Raw genomic sequence first — 20,497 nt, forward strand, 5'->3', positions numbered from 1 at the left:
CAGATACTTACCCATGATAATACTCAAGACAAACACCACAGGGATTTCGTTCCTTAAAAATGGTTGTCCACCACCAAATTCGCAAGCCAACAATTTATTCAACATCAACTCAGGGACAGCTGAACCTCCGAGTTCTTCGCCCGAGGCTCGTGTATCCGGCGGTGGAAGGACAGCGCAATCAACCGTGCAAAGTCCTTACCGCACACATCACAGACAAACTTCTTCTCCCCCGTATGCAGCGTCATGTGCACCTCCAAATCCCTCCGGGTCACGTGACCTCGGTTGCACACCTCGCACACAAAGGGCCGATCGTTCTGGTGGATGCGCAGATGCACTTTCAGATAGCTATTACAGGTGAACGTCTTGTCACACTGGGGACACGGAAACCGAACTCCCGTGTGGGTGACCAGCTCGTGCTGTTGCAGCAAATACCGATTGGTGAACTGCTTGCCACACTGGCCACATTCGAACGGTTTCAGTCCGAGGTGGCGGTTTTTATGATCCTGGAGAGCCTTCTTGCTCTTGAAGGTGGCCTGTTTGCAAATGTTACACCGGAATGATTTCTCGTCGGAATGTGTCCTCAGGTGGCTGGTCAGGTTGCTCTGCTTCAGGAAGCCTTTGCCGCAAATGTTGCAGGAGAGAGCGAAATTTCCGGTATGGTTGGCCATGTGCTCGTCCAGGCCCTTCTTCGATTTGAATGCCTTGGGGCAACCTTCGACGTGGCAACTGTACGGAGTAATGTTGAGATGCGTATTGCGGTGGAGCTTCAGTTTGGTCCGGGTTGTGCAAACCTTCCCGCATATATCACAGGTGCGATCGTTTGGGGCTTGCGGAAGTAGGACGGGTGGCTCCTCCACTGGGACCGGTTCTATGGGTGCGACTTGCACTGGGATTTCATCGGAAGCCAATGGGAGGGGAACGATTTCGTCGGCGGGTTCATACTTTGGGGGTGGTTCTTCAGTGATCTGTTGAAGTTGTATCTCTGAAATAGACTGTGAACGATTTGTTATAACGAAAACATTGGACACAAAATACAAATGCACACTGGGCCAGGAACAGTATTTTTCCACATAAAAGTTCTAGAGCTTAAGGAGTGGTGTGATTCTCACTGAAATCAAGACGTTCTATTCTGTTGATTTCTTGCGTTTTTTGAATATCGCACAAACCGTTGATTCAGTAGGTATCGAACCAAAATTTTAGTTTGGTACCTAATTCCTTAAAAAAGGTTAAATTTCAAATAATTAAATTTATTTTATAAGATTCCAGATCTAGAAAAAAATCTTTTCCACAACTTTTTTTTCTACTATTTGATAGACAAAACTGAACTTGAACAATGTTTAACATGAGCATGAAATTGAACATAGATGACCGTACAATTCGTAGTTGCTACTCCGTGATTGACCGGAAAATCAAAGTTGTACAGATATTGAATGAATGGGGCTTGGGATAATCTTATCATTCTCAATGTGCGCAAATAGAGAGCTCAAAATTTTAAAGTCAATAATGACGCCAGCCACGTCCTTACGATCATCGAGTAAGGGAAGGAATGTTAGTTAGAGAACCATTGTTACTAGAGATTGGTGAATCTTCTGCATCTCTATAGTTATCTTGGAAAGGACATTGTGCAAGCGACAAGGTCAAAGGATCAAACACTAATCTTTTCAGGGTGTCTACTCGTTTACCGAAATGAAATGATATTTCCAGGATTTTCCAGGTATCATAAAATAATTCCAGGTTTAAGAAATACTCTAATTTTGTGTGACTAAAACAAAATAATGACAAGTTTTAAAGTGTTTTTGATTGAATAGCAATGTATACACTTCTAGATATTTTTTTAATGCATGCTGAAGCTATTCCAATATCCAATATCCAATATAAAGGTGCTAATAATACCAAAGTTCAAGTTTTATTCGAATGAATTTTATTAGTCAATGATGGAGTTTTTATTTCGTTTGTAAGAGCTTTGTTCATCATCGTGAACGGAACTTTCATGCTTCTTCTTGAAAGTTGTTTTAGTACTGCATTCTCGCGCAAAAAAAATGTACCGTAAAGTGCCCTAATTCAGCGCATTGCCTAATTCCGCGCATTTCATACAAAACGATTTATATAGGGAAATACACATCAATTTTGCAACAACTTTCAATGCCATTTGATGCTACTACTATTTAGAATAAGTTCGAATCATCAATAAAAGCAAATAAAGCATTTTTTCGCGGCGTAAAAAAATAATCAGTGGAGGCCCGACGAAGTTGACGCCATTTTTCTCATTTCCTTAGCGTCCGTGCTAAGACTGTAGGACAAAAACAAAAGCGATTTTTTTATTGAAAATGTTTTATTTTTTATGCAATTTTCTATGGAACCACTTGCTACAGATATGTTTCATGATGCTTCTATGAAATCTTATCAAATATTAGCATAATTATTGAGTCTCATCCCAAAAAGTAATGCGCGGAATAAGGTCACGTTTTTTTTATAATGCCCTAATTCCGCGCACTGTTCTTCGCTGAACAATAAACAAGTTAAACATGCTATATTCGTCTTCACATCTAACTATTTCATTGAAAAGTGTCTTCATGCATAAATACGTTTCACGGGCAAGCAGAATCTCGGGAAAGCTCACTTACAGGGAAACTAAAAGCGACCGTCCAGAAACCACGTGGTCATTCATAATGAGAGGAAAAGTTTATCCAAAAACCAAAGCCCATAAAAATTTTAAAATTGTTGTCTGAACAATATACCACAAGAGGAGAGAATCTATACATCTGTGCACACAAAATTTACTTAACATTGTGAACCACAAATAAGGCTGATACAAATATTAATTTTCTTTTATGTCACCCCCCCCTTCAAAAATCCGAAAATTTTGAAGGGGAGAAAAAAAAAGATTCATCATTTCTTTGACATCATTTAGGTTTTTTTTTCGATTTTTGAAGTAAAACACAAGTAAAATAATGATTCAGAGGACGTTTGGAAAAAGTTTAACAATTATCGTTAAAAATAAAAATTCGAAAAAATAACTTTTTTTTTCATTTTTATTTTTTTGTTCCTTATTTATTTTTATCCCCCCCCTCGAACCTTCCAAGTGGTCTCGGACATAAAAGAAATTTAATATTTGTATCAGCCTAACAAAAAGTATGATATACGGGGACGAGAGATTGCAAATGGCCATATTTTGTGAGACGTAATTTATGGATAAACTTTATGGATCTTCTGAGGTTTCTAGTTTGCTTAACAGATTTAAGTTTCAGGTACCCGTGGCATTAGCGGATACAATTGATTGAATTTTTTAAGACATATCTCGCTTAACATTACTAAAGGACCTATGTACAAATGAGAGATTCTCTCCTCTCTCGCTCTCTTTCGATTATAACAGTGAAATACTAATGCTTTTGGAAAGTTTTTCAGTACAGATCGAAAGGCAGTTTCCTTGACTAGCGTTTAATACAAAAATCGCAACAGAATAGGTTAATGTGACTCAGTTATTGATTAAAGAGAAAGTAAACAAAGAGAGCCTCTCAATGTTAGATAGGTCCTTTAGTAAAGTTTCGCGAGATATCGATTCCAAGCAATAATGCGAACTGGTTCTTGGGTTGTATGAACAATGCAGAATACAAATACCTATAGGGGTAGCCCCGACTATGGATTGGAATGAGCACCTCATGGAAACTGCATAAATTTTTGAAATTTCAACTGAAGTAAAATGCAACTCCAAAGCTGGCAAAAAAATTAAGCAATATGTATGTTATAAGTCAGTTTTCTAAAGTAATAGAAAAATGAATAAACTATACTCGAAACACCATCAACGTATTTACCAGTATCCGCTCATGTTCCAGTAGTCCGCTCACGAGTTCAAAAAGTAAGGTAATTTGAGCAGGGTGTCCATTCAAAATCAGTTTTCCAATTCCCGGATTTTTCCCAGATGCCCAAAAACAAAAATTAAAAATAGATGACAAATTGATCCTGCGACTTGATATTTTCGTTTATTTTTATACAAACCGTACAAGTTTGGAGGACTTCATCTAATTTTTTCATGAATTAAAAAGGTTTGAATTTCGAAAAAGTTTCGGACATAAAGACTTGAAATATTTGTTGCAATAAGGTACCGCGGGGCAAGTGGGTAAATGGGGTAAAAGAAAATAATTGTTATATTTTACTGAATACGTGAATTAAGGTTTTAAACTCATGCGTAAACCTTTGAGGCCATTGAAAACATTACGATAGGTAACAGATTTAAGAGATTTTTAAGCCATTTTTCGCATAATAGAGCGAAAGATTGTTAACCTGTCGACTATCACTCCGTAACAAGTTGGCAGCGTGCAATCTTATTTTAATAATTTCAGCGGAAAAAAGTTGCGAAAATAATTTTTTGTACCACTATTAAGTTGTCCCTTCTGACAGTTTTAAAATGCGATAAAAAAGTTTTAGAATTAATTCGACATAGCCCTAAAAATAACTAAATTGAAACACCATCAATTTTCTAATCACGTGGGGCAAGTGAAAAATTTCTCATAAGAGATTGAATTTGTGTTCTATTTAGGTAGCTTTAAGTATACAAGGTTCACAATTATTATAGAACAACAGAACGTGCTGATAATTCAAGAAACACTATACTCAAAGCGTTAAAAGCTATTATCATGGCCAAATCATGGAACTTCTCTAAAAAAAGGTTGCCAAATATTACGATATTAATATGTTCACTTCGGACAGCCAATTAAAAGGAAGACGTTGATTGAAAAGTTCCAATATAAGAGAACGCACGGAAATCTCGTGGAATGACTATGTAAAGCTAGTTCAAAACATAAAAATGGGGTATAGGTTTATCCACATAATAAAGCTTCTAAATACTTTATTGAAGGATTCCGTTTGATTCCTCTCGAAGAGTTATCCAACGTCATATCCGATTTTCTTAAAAACAAATAACGAGCGGTGGAAATTCTACAGAGCAGAAATGCAATTTCTGTCCCATGATGTAAGAATCAGCATTGGAAATGTTGCAGTTATAAAGTTGTCGATTTATTTCAACCAGGGCCGTCCATTTTCAATTCATTGAAAGCATTATCAGTCCCCTACTGACTGACTCAAGCTTCCCTTTCGATTGAAACTCTACTGTTTCGTTTCAATCAGACAAACATTTCCTTTTATCGCAGCAAGCGTATTCTTTCATTTCTTTCGTGCTGCCTGTGCGTCGCGCGTCATATATCAGAGCCTCACCGCAGCGAGCTGGTCTTTCAATCTGTAGTCTCTAACTTTAGGAGCAGATTAATTCAAATGAACGACGTGGTGGCCCGCATACTTTCTCTATCTTAATTTATTATCTAATAAGTTATATACATTACTATTTCAAAAAATAGGTACCGTAAAATCGGGTGTAATTGATCAGAAGGGCGAAATTGATCATCGTATCACACGATTTTATTAATTCGTAATGGAGCACAAATATCAATGATAGCGGCAGTGAGTGAACGTTGTTTGTCGTAACTATTGTCGAATTTTGTGTTGTGAAGTTTTTTGCGTTAAAGAATGTTTATTACTATGAAAATAATGTAAAATTTCAAAATCATGCACGGTGAAGTACAGTAATACCTCGATATAACGTAACTCGATTTTTATTTTCGTTACGTTATATCGAGGTTACGTTATATCGAAGCAAATTTTTTTTTCTGAATTTCGTTCATCATGTATTGTTTGGTGAGAAAATGGGTCTTACATTTAAATTATTGAACTAGCAGGCATTTTCAGTTTATCTCACATATTTTTAAAAAAAAATTTTCCGTATGAAATTTTCTTATATTTTTCTTTTTGTTTTATTTTTTACTTTTACCTTTTTATTTCAGTATTTCCTAAAGAAATGTATTCAGGAAAAAACTTTGGAGGAATCCTTGAACACTCGGAGAAATTATACAATAAATTCATAAATGAGATCTTTCAGAAATCTTTAAAAATGTTAATGTTGAGCAATCCATGAACATTTCTAGCAAGCAGTTATGAAATTTCAAGAATTTTGTTATGAGGAACTCGTGGTAAAACTCTTAAAGCAAATCTTTTTGTAATTTCTGGACAGAATTTTAGAATGAATGTCCCAAGAATTCTTTGATAAATGTTTTTTTTTTAGAATTCATGAAGAAATCACTAGAAAACTGTCAAAAACAAGAACTGTCTTCGAGTAATTTTTCATGCGAAAGTTTCTGAACGAATACGTTGTGAATTTTCGGTAGTATTTTAGGAGAGATTTCTGGAGGATCTCCGGAGGTAAATGCTCAGTTTTTGGAATCCCTGAATATATTTTTGTAATAAAAAAAATCCATAGAAAAATTTCTAGACTTATCGTCTTTAAGAATTACTTGAAGAACCCAATGAAATCATTGGAATCTTTCTTTAGAAATTCGTGTTGGAATCAATGAAAGATTTCATTTCACATAGAATCCTTGAAGAACCTAAAGTAGTATATAGAATGGTTTCTGCATAAATATTTGTAAAAACTTCTGCAGAAAATCATAATTAAATTGGTGGAGAAATGCCAAGAAAATTGATCTTCAGGTTTTTGGACGAATACCTGTACGGTTTTTTAAATAATTTGTAGAGCATTCCAAGAATCATAACTGGATTGTTCTTCAAAAAGGCCGCTGGAAGAATTCATGAAAAAATGCTGAAATAATTTATAAATTTCTAGACTCCGGAAAAGTATAAGGTATCATATGTGGAATTGTTTGTAGAGTGCATAGTTGAATCCACTTTGTATCCTGGAGAAATAACACATGAATATCTGGAGGGTCAACTTGTAGAATTTCTGGAATATCCCTGTCGGAATTATTTTAAGAATAGGTTTTAAGTTTATACATGAATACCAGGACAGTTTAAGATAAGTCCATGGAGCAATTATTGTCGGAATATCTGGAGGCATCCTCAGAATCCGTCGAGAAATTTCGATATCGATTTATGACTGTATTTAGTGATAGTAAACGCACAGACAAACAGACGTCACACTCTTACCGTTGTCCATCGACCACCTTTTTAACGGTCGATTCAAATATATTGTAGGTGGTCAGTCCACCACTGCCAGCGCTCGCATAGTTTTTGTTCGTGTTACGCGTTTACACATTACCGCCATCTGTTGGTCTACCGGCCAAATACATCAATTTTAGCATTGGGCGTACATGTTCTCTCGACTATGATTTTGATCGCCATTTGTTATAAGTGTTACGTCTGTTTGTCTGTGGTAAACGCTTGAATTGCTTTGATTTAGTATTGGTTGGTGTTTGAATCTTGAAAAATGTTTATAGCAGTTCATAAACCATGTTTTTGATAAAAATTGTAAAAATAAATGGGGTCAAAAAAAAGTTACGTTATATCGAGGTAAAAATTACGTTATATCGAGTTACGTTATAAAGAGGTTACGTTATATCGAGGTTACGTTATATCGAGGTATTACTGTATTGACAAACACCTATGAACTTCTATTTCTAAGCAGGGATTTGAACATGGTATAAACCTGAAAGTTTGTAAGGATGCTTGAGATATATCCCCAAACCAGATTTCATCACAAAAACTCGTACCAATTAGCTCATATGGTTGAAATAATTGAATTTCTATTAAATATCATTGAATTCCTTAGGAAATTTCATACATTTAGGCGTTTTTCGCGAAATTTTTGAAATTTAATTATTCGTTATTTAAATAAATATTGAATTGTTAAGAATTTGACAAGCATATTTGGATTCAGGGAGCTCAAATTTATTATGTAGAGTTGTTTTGAAAACTAGCAATAATTGCATTGACAAGTGATCAATTTCACCCCGAAATGAGATCCCCTGATTTTTTATTTTAAATATATTTGTTAACAATAAAATGACATTTGTTAGAAAATTTCGGTACATGAGTCGATGAGGCGCATTTAGTTGTTTTGCTTTGTCAACATTATAGAAAACAGTCTAGAAAAAACGTGAAAAATGATCAATTTCACCCGAAATTACGGTAAAATTACAATTTTGAAAGATTTCAATGAAATCAAATGAAACGAAATTCTTACTTTTTCATTTCACCTTTCTTGTTCGCTGCTTTCAATCATTTTACGAAAAGAATGAGTGGTGAAAGAAGAACGAAGCGACGCAGTTGTTCGTCACCATCGAAACGACGCAACCAAACCTTCGTGTTTCACAAAATGCTTTCGAAAATGCACAGCCCTGATTTTAACAAACACAACTGAACAAAATAAAATTCAAGTAACAACAATAAAATTCTCTTTGTTTACATGTTACTTATGTTATTGTTCATTGGGGTGCCTTAACAAATGTTGAAGGTAATAGAAATTGTGAATATAACTGTTAGTTTTTGAATTTATTTTTCAAAACGATAAACTTTTCACTTGCCTTACTTATGGGGCAAGTGAAAAGTAAGAAGTTTTTCAAAAACTTTTTCTGTACTTTTTTCTTCAATTTTATATAAAAATCAATTTCAGCATACTGCTTATATTTGGTGGGAGTCAAGCTAAAAAATATATACGACCTCATTTGGTTTAATTTAAGGTCTCTAGAGTTTGAAGAATCCAAACTATGGGAAATCCATTACCCACTTGCCCCACGGTACCTTATCTAAAAGACCATCCTCTCCTTAAAATTCAAAGGAAGCTCAGACAGAATTTCGAATTATATAAACAAATTTCAGCTCTGTGTATCTAAACTTAAGACTATATTTTTACCAAATCTGCAAATATAAACTGGGACTTTATTACGGCCAGAGGGCAAAGTTCAATAGCCCACCTTTTAAGAATGCCTTCGGAATTATGTGTTAGACATGGCCCATGGATGGTTTCTGGAGAAATTCTTGGTCTGGTGAAACTCATGTTGGATCCAAGGTGAGAACTTTTTAACAGAAACGATATCTTTTAATACATGTTATTGTTCACCTATGAAGCTGACTTAAGCTTTGGCCAAAAATCCAGGAATACATCTTCCAAGCAATCTAAAATTTTGAATGGACCTACTAGAAAATCGCTGTAAATTGGAGAATTACACACAAACCCAAGTATCGTGAACAATCCCAGAAATCCATTAAATGGAAGTTCTAATAAATCTACCTAGGATGTCAGTAGATTTCCGAAGAATTATGCAAAATATATTGTTTGGCTTAGCTTTTTCCGACCTATACGAATCCACTAAAAAAATTAAGCAATATCAGCCAAGGATGTTTCCCACAGGCTTTGGAAATTGTAACGATCATTGATACACGAGCCAAAATGTTAACCCATTTATTCGCCTGCACACAACACGCATGACATTTTTCGTTCGTAGAATATAACGAGCCACAATAGGAAAAAAAATCTGACACATCATACACCGCTTGGCGCAGATCACTGTGTGTCTCCACGTGTTACACATTTTCATTCTGACCAAGAAACAGAGGAGAATATTTTGGTGTTCGATGTTTCAATAGATTTTAATTAAGTTGTTTAAGGTTGCATTTCCAGAACATTTTAAAGTTATTACAAATTTTATATAAAACATAAATCACCCGAATGGCACGATACCGTTGCAGTCTGTGAACGCTCTTGAACGCTCTCTCGCCACGTACCAAACGAGAGGGTGAATATCAACAGTCATAGTGCTCTCCGACTGCAATGTGCCACGAACTGTTATGGTTCATGAACAGTTACACTGAATATGGTTCGATCGGCTTATTCGGATCGAAATCCAAGCCCTGCTTTTCTGAAATCCACTAAAAACCTTATTTGCTATCTACTAATAATCATTTCAGTGATCTCTCAGAAATAACTTTCAAGCAACTGATCAATTATCGGTTCGATTCCCGTTAGTATTTCAGCTAAATCTTTAGATCTCATTAAAAATAGCAATAAAACTCAATGTAAATCTATCAAGCATCTTGTCAAAATCCTAACCAGGAATTCTTAAAACCGTTCTACGAATGGTTCCATGATTTTAATCGTTGACTATCTCTACCAACTAACCAAAAGTTAGTCAAGATGCGAAGTACAAGTCGCCAGTCGTGCACCTCCTAGAGAAAACAATCTATGTGTCCTATAGAAATTGAAACAAACCATTAGTTTGAGGATTGAAATACATATTTTCCCGGTGTGTTATCCAAATTCCCGGGTATTTCCCGTATTTTTTCCCGGTCATTTGTGATTCCCGTATTTTTCCCGCTTTTCCCGGATTTCCCGGATGGATGGATGGATTTGAGTAAATACACAAAAAAATGTCCACAGTATGATTCTATTTGTCGATTTCAATTGTATAGCGACTAAAGTTTTCAAATTTACGTTGCGTAAACTCATCATTTTTCAGTGTGAGCGGGCTACTGGAACATGAGCGGAAACTGGTGCACTGATGGTAGAATGTTGATGATTGATTGTCACAATGTTCTTTAAAATTTAATCTTTTTGCAAAGAGTGTTTTTAAACACTAATTACTTTCCAGTTGAGTGAACAAAATAATTAAATTACATGATTCTATGAGATAATTTCACAATCTAAAATAGGGTGCTCATATCATCCCATCGATAAAAAATCGACACGAAAAATTACAAATTTTGAAAAATCATTCATTCATTCGTGAACTTTATAGGACAACGGAAATCGTGCGGATCTAAAAATTGTTGGAAACAGTACAAAGAACTGATAATACTATAATATTTTCTGCACTTCTATCGAATTTCTTTAAGGTCTCCAAACTGCCCCACATTCCCCTGTACGAAATTCACAAGTATCAATGCCACGTTAATGAAAAGACCATAACACATGTTTATCTCTGTTTCATATGATGGTCATAAAAATATAAGAAATAAAACTAAACGGCTCATACAAAAATTTACTTTTTTTCAAACAAAAAGTATTATGGAGGGTGGAGGGGGTTGTAAATTTTCTATTTCAGCGTTACGTAATGAATGAATTCTGCCTTACATTGAAATTAATGTTAATTTGATTGCTTCGCGAGTGCGCGGAATTAGGCGTTCTTCTGCGCGGAATATGGAAAAGCGTTTCAATTTTAAATTATGAATACAGTCTAGTTTATATTTTTCCCATAATCTAAAATGGATTTGCTAGCGATCCACTCATAAAGCTTTTTTTATTGATGCAATACTTTTTTTTAGTTAACAATTTGAATCGTTTTATTCCTTAACTGCACTGAATTACGGCACTTACGGTACTATTCATTTTCATGGGTCGTTTGGGTACCTAAAATTTTATTTGGATTTGTGACAATATGTTAAAATGAAACTAAGTTTGCCAGTTTAGTAAGTACTTATACAGTTCTGACCTGCAAAAACTATAAGGGTACATCCCTATGGGGTTGTACGAACTGGTGACGTAGGACCACGATGGTTAATTTAAGTGAATTTGATGTCGTTCTTGTTGCTCGTTTTGACTTCATATTGTTTTCAGTGCTCGAAACTTTCGTAAATATTTATGCATATAACGATTTGCAGCCAAGTGTACGTTTAATCATGTCCCAAATATACATTATCCTTATCCGATGAATTCGTCATATTTATATATGAAAATGTGAAGTTTCATTTCAGGTTGTATGATCATTTTGAAATTATATTAGTAACCTTCTATGAAATATATGGTAGCATTTGAAAGAACAGTAGTGATTGTGGCTTGTTCAGCATGCTGAAGCAAAATCTAAGTAATTCTAATTAAAGAATATTTAACAGCAATGGAAATTGTTCGAGGATTATAATGAAAGCTTCAGTCATCGCTTTGTTAATCTTATGGTTTAAGAGAAATATTATTCATTGCTTGGCAATGTGATAAATAAAGTCGGAAATATTACTCTGTTAACTCTCTTACACACATTTGGTGGCCCTGAAAAGAGCCAAAGGCTTTGTTAGCTCGGATGCTGTCATAGATGGATCGCACTACAGGATGTTATCAGTTGATTGCCATGGTTAAACGAAGAATCTTCAACGCAAGTGTAGAAATTTGTATAAGTTCTCTGCTTATAAGACGAACCAGTTGAATGTTTCGTGGTGTGGATGGCACACATCAGCAACAGGTATTAGATCAAACGGCTGAAGTCGAAATCTGAAAACGTAGCTTAAGTTTGAAATCTTGAGCGATACCACAAGCCGGACGCTCGATTTGTCTAATAATAGTAGTAATGATGCCTAACGGGCTTGATTCTTGACTGCACCACAGATGAGTTTATCACGAGCCGAAATCTCATAAACCAGATGCTGATCAACAGCTCAGCAGGCTTCTGGCTACGAGGTGCTCTTCGCTAAGCAGGTTCGGAGGAGCTCTTACCAGCTCGAAAGCGAAAATGGAATGAAACCGAATCCGGCGAAGGAAGCATGCTTTAAACCCTTAGATTAACAGATGATGCTCCTCCCGTTCGTGCTCTTCTCTTCTAGTCGACCAATCTGGAAAATGGGTATGTGCCAATAATGTGTTAGGCTTAGAATTACTTGAAAATTGCGAAAAATGATAATGCGTGAGAAATTGATCAAACATGAATAGTTGGAATGCTTGACATTTACTAAATATTCTACAGTTAGCTATTGATAATCAATAGTTTTCTTTAGTATGAAGGTGGATTTCTGATTAATGGGTGCCAAAATGATGAAAGTTGTTCTATCAGAATTTCTCTACAAAACCATTCTAAATATGTCGCAGTTTTGTTACATGTGATTATTTTCATAATCGAAGTGCTCCCATTAAATATGGCAAATCAAAGACACTGTTGGAAATGCCACTCCAGTTTATAATCGATGTGGAATGTTGAGCACTCGCCCCGACGGCACAGCAGCAGCGTCCAAGAATAGTCTCAAATTGTCGTGCCATCAATTATTCATGACTAATTAAATTTTGTAGGAAACTGTGAGATTGATTGAGAAATATAAGATGTAATAAGGTCGGAAATATTTTTCTTTCAACACTTTTTCACAAATTTGATGGCCCTGACAAGGGCCGATGGCTTTCTTAGCCTCGATGCGATCACAGAGCACTGCGGGATTGATCAGTTGATTGCCATGGTCCGTGGATGGCGCACAACAGCAACGGGTAGTGGATCACCGGGCACAAGGCGAAATCTGGAAACGATGCTCACTCTTGAAATCTTGAGCGATTTCATAAGTCCGACGCTCGATTCGCTGCTCTTTTCTTTTCGGATCAGCAACTCTGGGGGCTTCTGGTATTTGGCTCCTACCGGGCTTGCTTATTGACCACCGATTTATCACGAGTCGAAATCTGGGAGCGCGGATAAATTTGCGGCGGCGATGACGAAGGTTTGGACGCTTCTCAAACCATCATCGCCGCCGCAAATCAATCTTGCGTCTTCCTCTTCCGACGACACAAATTGGACTGTGACGCGGGTGCAAAAGCAAAGCGAGAATGACTCGCCCGATCGTGTTCACAGTCGGACCGCAAAAAGAAGACTGAGGGAAGAAGTTGTTGTTGTTGTTGTTGTTTGAGAGGGACTTTAACCCGAAGGTCATTCGTCCCTTATCGCTGGGTTTTACAGTTGGTCCAGTAATCCGGTGGTGGTTAAAAATGCGATTAAAGCTTCCTCGTTTGGTGGCGATAACGTCTCTTCCAGGGTGCCGTCCAAATTACAAGCCAAGCGTTCAGTGTTGTAACATTGACAGTCAATCAAAATATGGTGGACAGTTAAGGGGGTACCGCAAGATGTGCAAGTAGGGGGATCTATTTTGTCAATACGGTAACTATGGGTTAAACGAGTGTGACCAATTCGTAAACGGGTTAAAATGCGACGATGTTTGGGGTTGATGTTATCGGGCCAGGGGAAAGTGGATGATTTTAATCTTCTGAGAGCAATATCCCTGCTGTTGTACCATTTAGTGCTCCACGAGTCATGGATCTTCTCCTTTGACCATCTCTGAGCGTCGATGGATGGAATAGAAACATCCTCTGGGTTCATGCTGCGACCTACACCTGCTAACCGGTCAGCCTCCTCATTACCGTGGATGCCAGAGTGACCTGGCACCCAACAGAAGGTGGCTCTGTTGACCAAAGCAAGTCCTTCGGCCTCCTGAAGCCAGGGGTGTTTCAAAGAGTAAGAATTCCTTTCTCGAAGACAACTAGCAGAATCGCTGAAGATTACTATGGGACGATCCGATAGGGTGGAACAGAGGTGAGTGGCTTTTAGAAGGGCATATGCTTCGGCACTAAATATGGAACAAGATGGGGGGAGGGCAGAACTGATGTTTGGGAGTGTAGAGAAGCTGGCAATACCATAACCAACATAACCATTACATACAGAACCATCTGTATATATTGTTAGGTGGTTGGAGTACTTTTCAGAGCGGAGTTTGTTGAAGTGTGATTGAATTATAGAAGGTGGATCACCAGCTTTGACCTGATTTAGAAGAGAGAGATCTATTTTGGGGGTGGGTTGATTCCATGACTTGGTTTTGGATCTAGGTAATACGGTTATTTCTGGAAGCGATTGGTTTGTGAGGGATTGGATTAAGTCAGAGGCTCGTGTGACCAGGGGAACGTCATTTCGACCCCCCAGACTCAGCCATCTGATAGCTTTGGAAACAACGTTAGTTGTTAAGGAGTAGTCAAAAGGGAGTTGTCCGCATTCAGCCATAATGGATAAGATGGGACTTGTAGCAAAAGCTCCTGAAGCTAGACGGACAGCTTTGTTATACAGTGGGCTTAATTTGTTGCTTACCAAATCACCACCTCTGCTGAAGAGGCCAATACCATAGAACATCTTAGGTAGAATCCAACTGTTGACGATTTGTAGGATAGATGTTCGGTGGGCGCAAGGTATACGGGAGCCGATTACTTTTATGAGATTAAGTCTTTGGTTGATGGATTTGCGGACGCTATTAAGGTGCTGCCTGAAGCTAAGGGTTCGGTCGAGATGAATACCAAGGATTTTGAGGGATATTTGGGATTTTATAATTGTATTATTTAAAATGATGTCGGGGAGTTTTGACATCTTTTTTCTATTGCGACTAATGTGTAGAAGTTGGGATTTTTCAGGGGATATAGTGAAACCGTGTTCGTCAGCCCATTTTGAAACACTCAGAACTGCTGATTGAATTCGTTTTCTGGACAGAGATTTTATGCTGTGGAAGGTGAGTATGGTGATGTCGTCAGCATAGACTAGTATGAAGATATTGGGCGGAATGTCCTTGAATAGCGATTGTATGCAGATGAGGAAGAGTGTTGGGGCAATTACCGAACCTTGAGGAATACCATTTTCTTGACATCTCAACTCAGATCGGTTGTTGCCTAAGATGACCCTGAATCTCCTATCCTGAAGGAAGCTTTGGACGTAATGACCCATGCGACCTTTGATTCCCCATTCTTCAAAAGATTTGAGAATGGGAAAACGCCACGCACGGTCGTATGCTTTCGACAGGTCAAGGGATACAACGTCACCATGCATTCCCCTTTCCAGGTGTGAGTTAATGATATCTTCAAGTTCGGTAAGATAGTCATCAGTGCTTTTATCTGGGCGGAAAGCAAACTGTCGATTATCTAGTAAACCACGAGATTCCAGAAGAGTGATGAGTCGTCTGTTAACCATTTTCTCAAGAATCTTCCCAATACAGTTTAATAAAGTAATGGGGCGGAAGTTGTCGGCATTATTTCTATCTTTATCGGGTTTGGGAATGGGAACTACTAAACCTTCCTTCCAAGAGTTAGGGATTTCACCGCGGTTCCGAATGTCGTTAAATATTGTAAGGAGGATGGATTTACCTATTAGGGGAAGGTTCTTGAGAAGTGGATAACCTACATCATCCGGGCCAGCTGATGACCCGTGGACTCTGTGTAAAGCCCAATCTAACTCTTCATATGATAAATCACAGTTATACTCTAGATTTTCATCAGTATTGAAATTGGGAGGAGATGCTTCTATGGTGTTTTTGTGGGAAATGAAGTTATCAGAGTAATTGGAGGAGGAAAATGATTGGGAAAAGTGATCAGCAAGATGTTCGGTTATAATTGAAGGATTGTCAGTGATTTGATTACTGATTTTTAGTTTAATAGGCTGTCTACTTTTACTACCGTTTAATCGATGGACTTTGTCCCACAGTTCTTTTGAAGTACTGTCAGGGTTAATTGAGGAGATGAATTCGTCCCAGCTGTCCTGTTTGGCCTGTTTAATGACCGATCTGGCTGCATTCCTAGCAGCTTTGAATTCAGAAAAAGTGGTAGAGTCTTTACGATCTTCCTTTGCAATCTTCTGAAGAGCACGTAGTTTTTTGCGACGGAGTTTGACTGCAGAACGAACCTCGGGGTTCCACCATGGAACCGACTTTTTACCGGGAGAACCATTGGTTCTGGGAATGTGGTGCGTAGCTATGGCAAACAATTGTTGGACGAATTCCTCAGCTGAGGAAGGGGCTCTGTTGGAAAATACCGAGAAGACCTCGTTTTGATAGCTAGGCCAGTCAGCCAGCTCATATTTCCAACGAGGACGGCAGGAAGACACAGGAGGAGCTCTATTCAGTTGGATAACAATTGGAAGATGGTCACTACCACAACAGTCATTGTGGACCATCCAAGACAGCTGGGAATTGAGGCTATGGGAGGATACTGAAAGGTCTAAAGCTGATGATTGACCAGTTGAGAGACTGATTCTAGTGTGACTACCATCGTTCAGCAGAGTCATGCCATATTCGTCAAAGAGTTGGCTTAAAATCGATCCTCTAGCATCATTACGATGGCAGCCCCAAAGAGTTGAATGACCGTTAAAATCACCCATCAGAAGAACAGGGGATGATATTTGGTCAAGTATTTTGGCAAGACTAGCTTTAATGGGGAGGTTATGTGAGGGAGAGATATAAATGGAAACCAGTGTGATTTTTAAGGGGAAATCAATTTCTATGGCTACTGCGAATAAAGAATCATATGAAGGGAGAGAAATTCTACGGTGAGGAATATCAGCTTTTATGGCTAAACTTGTACCGGTTTTGAAGGGATTATCAGGGTTTTCGCAAATATACAAATCATAACCTTTGATGAAGTTTTTTGAAGTTGAATTGGGAACCATTGTTTCTTGTAAAGCTAAAGCAATAGGGTTGAATTTAGATATTAATAATTGTAATTCTGAGAGTTTACCTTTAAGTCCGAAGAGATTCCATTGTAATGCTAGGCAGGATTGAGTTGGTTGGTTAGAGGACGATTGACTATTTATGGGGTTTGATGTGTTGGCCATTGTGAGATTGTGAGTGAGGGGAGTTGAGACGAGTGGAATCCATTAGAGTTTGCAGTTGGTCGAGAATGCCAGGGTGGTTTGGGGGAGATTTGCTGTTCAATGGGGGATAAGCAAGATCAGAAGATTGTTGCGATTGGTCAGCACTTGCTTTTTTAACAATAGGGACATGAATTTCGGTAGTAGGGTGACGTTTGTGTTTCTGAACGCTTGGCTTTGGAAGTACAGCACTTACCTGGTTCGAAACGCCTACGCTGGGTTGTCCGGGGGTACTCTGCTTGGCACTGGAATCTGTTTCCATTTCGGAGCCGCTACCTTCATCCTTCAAGATCTGGATCTTGCGGGATCGCTTCTTCTCCTTCTTGCTCGTGCACTTCTTTTCCAGTTCATCGATCCTGTTGGTCAGCTTCGTGATGGTTTCGGTCAGTTGCTTGATTAAGTCGTCTTTGGCTTTCAGTTGATCTGATTGTCCCGTTGATGTACGGGCGATGACCAACCTCTGCTGAACTGCTGAGCTGACGGCAGCGTAGGATCCGCCGCCGGATTGAATCTGCTTCTTGGCTTCTTCCTGGGAAATGCCTTTGGTGAATCGCAGCCTAACGATTTCCTTCTCCATCGCATACACCGGGCAGGATCGGTTCGCAGGTCCGTGGGCACCTTGGCAGTGCTGGCAGAAAGGGACTGCGTTGCACTCCCCTTCAAGGTCGTGGGTCTAGGAGCAATTTCGGCACTTTGCAACGCCTTTGCACCGGAATTTGGAGTGGCCATAGTTGAAGCACTTGTAGCATATCATCGGGTCCGGGATGTACATGCGTGTTTTGATACGCAGTGGACCGACCTTGATATGATCGGGCACCGCTGTTCCGTTGAGTGTCAGAATGACAGTTGGGGTGTTAATTGGTTTTCCGTCCTGCATTCGAGTGATCCGTTTGACACCGACCACTCCGTCCTTGGCCAGCCATTCCATCAGCTCTTCTTCCGATTTGCTTTGGATTTCGCGACATGAAATCACACAGCGCCGCTTGTTGAAGATGGGGTGGAGTTCCACCGTCACCGCCGTTCCGTCGAAAAGTTTCTTCATGCTGAGCAGCTTCTTCACCTGCCCTGTTTCGCTGTCACTGTACCACCGAAGAGTGGTTAACTGTTCACTGTTTCTTCAACCGCGATCGGTTGGAATGTCACTGCACTGTTCACTGTTGAATCGCTCGGAAAATACTCGCTCTCGAATACACGTCCGCGCGCGCTGGTGGTTGAAAACTGAATTGATGTGATGTGATGACTGAGGGAAGAAGCATGGATCCGTTTGCTTTTATAGTGGGAAGCGATACCGTCGAAAAATGCTCGAACGTGATTGGTTGGACAAGAAAGGGGTCAACATTTATCAAATTTTCAATAGTTAAACAACAAAATTCACTCATTGGATATATTACTTACGATGCGTAGATACATTTCTGATCGAATGATACTAAAATCGTAATAATTGGTTCATAAACAACTGAGTTATTAACGTTCAAAATCTCCCCTAATTTCGTTACATGTCTCATTTTCCGTACTTTTAAAGTGCACCCCAATATAGAAAACAAAGACGTAGTCCTACGTCAAAATAATTGCAACACGTGCAAGTAGTCCAATTTTGTTGACGCATGCTGTTTAAATTGAAACTTTTGACGATATTGACGTAAATAGTACAAAAAATTGCTTAAAGTTCTAGTAGTATTTGAATTTCCACCATAACTTTGTTATAAGAAGTCCTGAACTTTGGTGTTATTAACAACCAGACGTATTTTTCCACGTTCTACAACTAAAAGTGATTGCATCACAGCGCCACCTATGCGGCAAAATTTCCAACTAACTTTTATAATCGAAGAGCAAATAAATCCGAAAAAATGCACTGCCAAAGCGTTTGAAGTTTTCTTTGGTTAAATGCTGTACCTGGTCCAGTGTGCAATGCTTCTAACAACTTACAGCATCCCTGTTGTCATCGACGGTTTCAATTCCAACGAAATCATCGTAATCGAGATCGTCATCCGGGACATTATCCGCCATCGCATACCCAACAGAGGCGTTCTGCTGGGCAATCGATTCCACTATCGCTTCCAAATTGTTGAAGCACGTTTCCTCGCTGGGCATGACCCCACCCGGATCCGACGGTTCCCCCATGGGAATATACTTTCCGTCTTCCTGTTGATTCTGCTGTATCGAAATCTCCAACTCCTGTTTCAACTGCAAATGGTTTAAATTAATAAACTTAATTAGCGAATCTCTACCAGCCATACAATACATACTTTAAGAGCCTCCACGTTGGCTGAAAATGAAATGTCCTCCTTTTCCAGGCTTTGAATGATGTACTCGTAGTCCTTGTTGGTGTTTCCGTCCAGCATGAAATCGTGCCCAGGGAAGTTGATCTCCGGCAGAATCTGCTGGTGCACGTCATGAATGTGATGTTGCTCCTGCTGACGCTCGATAGCCGCTTCCGCTTGGCAAAACATCAACATTTCTGAAAAAGATGTCCAATTAAACTCATATTCACAGACTCCAAAGCTAATAGCGACTGATTGTCTTCAATATGGGACCTTTCATGCCAAATTATTCCTCAAGGATATTACTTTTAAAAGAGATCCGCTACCAGCCCTGCGCCCCCCATTTTTCTTACCGCTGAAGAAGGCCTGACACTTGCGGCAATTTTCCCGAAACTCGTAGAAATAGTCCAGCTTGTAGACGCAATCGCTGCACACCAGCTTGGAGAAGATCTGCGGCTCGTCGTCGGTAATTTCCAGCGCTATGCAGTCCAGAATTTTTTTCGGCAGCTCCCTCATTAAGCCGTCCGGAGAATTCACGTACAGACCGTAGGATTGTTCGCACTTTTTCAAACACAGCCGGCACGGATCACCGCTCGGTAGCAGCTGCAGGCTGTCCATTTGAGGCGTGTCCATTTTGCGCACCTTTTCAATAACTCAAGAAAGAATAACTTATTGTTTTTGGCTTTCTAAATTGGAATTAAACCAAACCAAACTGCAGAATGTTGACTATTTTGGACATGAGATATTTGACAGACTGGATTGCACAAACAGCTGTTTTTTGTTTACATCATCATCATCATGATCATTGCGATCATTGTAATCATTCGACACGCTAAACTATTTTTCCTCAAGTTGGTTGAACTACACGCAAACAAATTTTGTTGTATAATCTACCGAATCCATGGTAGAATTAAGAACTGCACCAACGATTTTCAACCAACTACAAAAATCTACGCCATGAGAGGACTCATGAACGCAGAAGTTAACCTGAATTCGATTTCAGCTCAATAATCACGTGGTCCTTTTTCGCAAAGTGCACCTCTT

At 38.8% G+C, this 20,497-nt stretch overlaps 1 protein-coding gene across 1 annotated transcript; it reads right to left on the minus strand.

The window, feature by feature from the left end:
• Positions 1-78: 78 nt before the first annotated feature.
• On the minus strand, positions 79-20,229 carry LOC5567642 (zinc finger protein 239). Its single transcript, XM_001651785.2, has 4 exons — positions 19,807-20,229; positions 19,439-19,650; positions 19,119-19,376; positions 79-992 (listed from the first exon to the last, which is right to left on the minus strand). The coding sequence occupies exons 1-4, from the start codon at positions 20,084-20,086 to the stop codon at positions 105-107; spliced, it is 1,638 nt and encodes a 545-aa protein (XP_001651835.2). The 5' UTR covers positions 20,087-20,229; the 3' UTR covers positions 79-104.
• Between the last annotated feature and the right edge of the window lie 268 nt (positions 20,230-20,497).

This window comes from Aedes aegypti, chromosome 3, assembly GCF_002204515.2.
Source record: "Aedes aegypti strain LVP_AGWG chromosome 3, AaegL5.0 Primary Assembly, whole genome shotgun sequence".
Lineage (NCBI taxonomy): Eukaryota > Metazoa > Arthropoda > Insecta > Diptera > Culicidae > Aedes > Aedes aegypti.

Coding starts and splice junctions, on each gene's coding strand:
- LOC5567642 (XM_001651785.2), bottom strand. CDS start 20,086: ATGGACACGCCTCAAATGGACAGCCTGCAGCTGCTACCGAGCGGTGAT. Junction 19,377..19,438: donor CCAACGTGGAGGCTCTTAAA/GTATGTATTGTA, acceptor AACCATTTGCAG/TTGAAACAGGAGTTGGAGAT. Junction 993..19,118: donor TCGATGACAACAGGGATGCT/GTAAGTTGTTAG, acceptor AATCGTTCACAG/TCTATTTCAGAGATACAACT.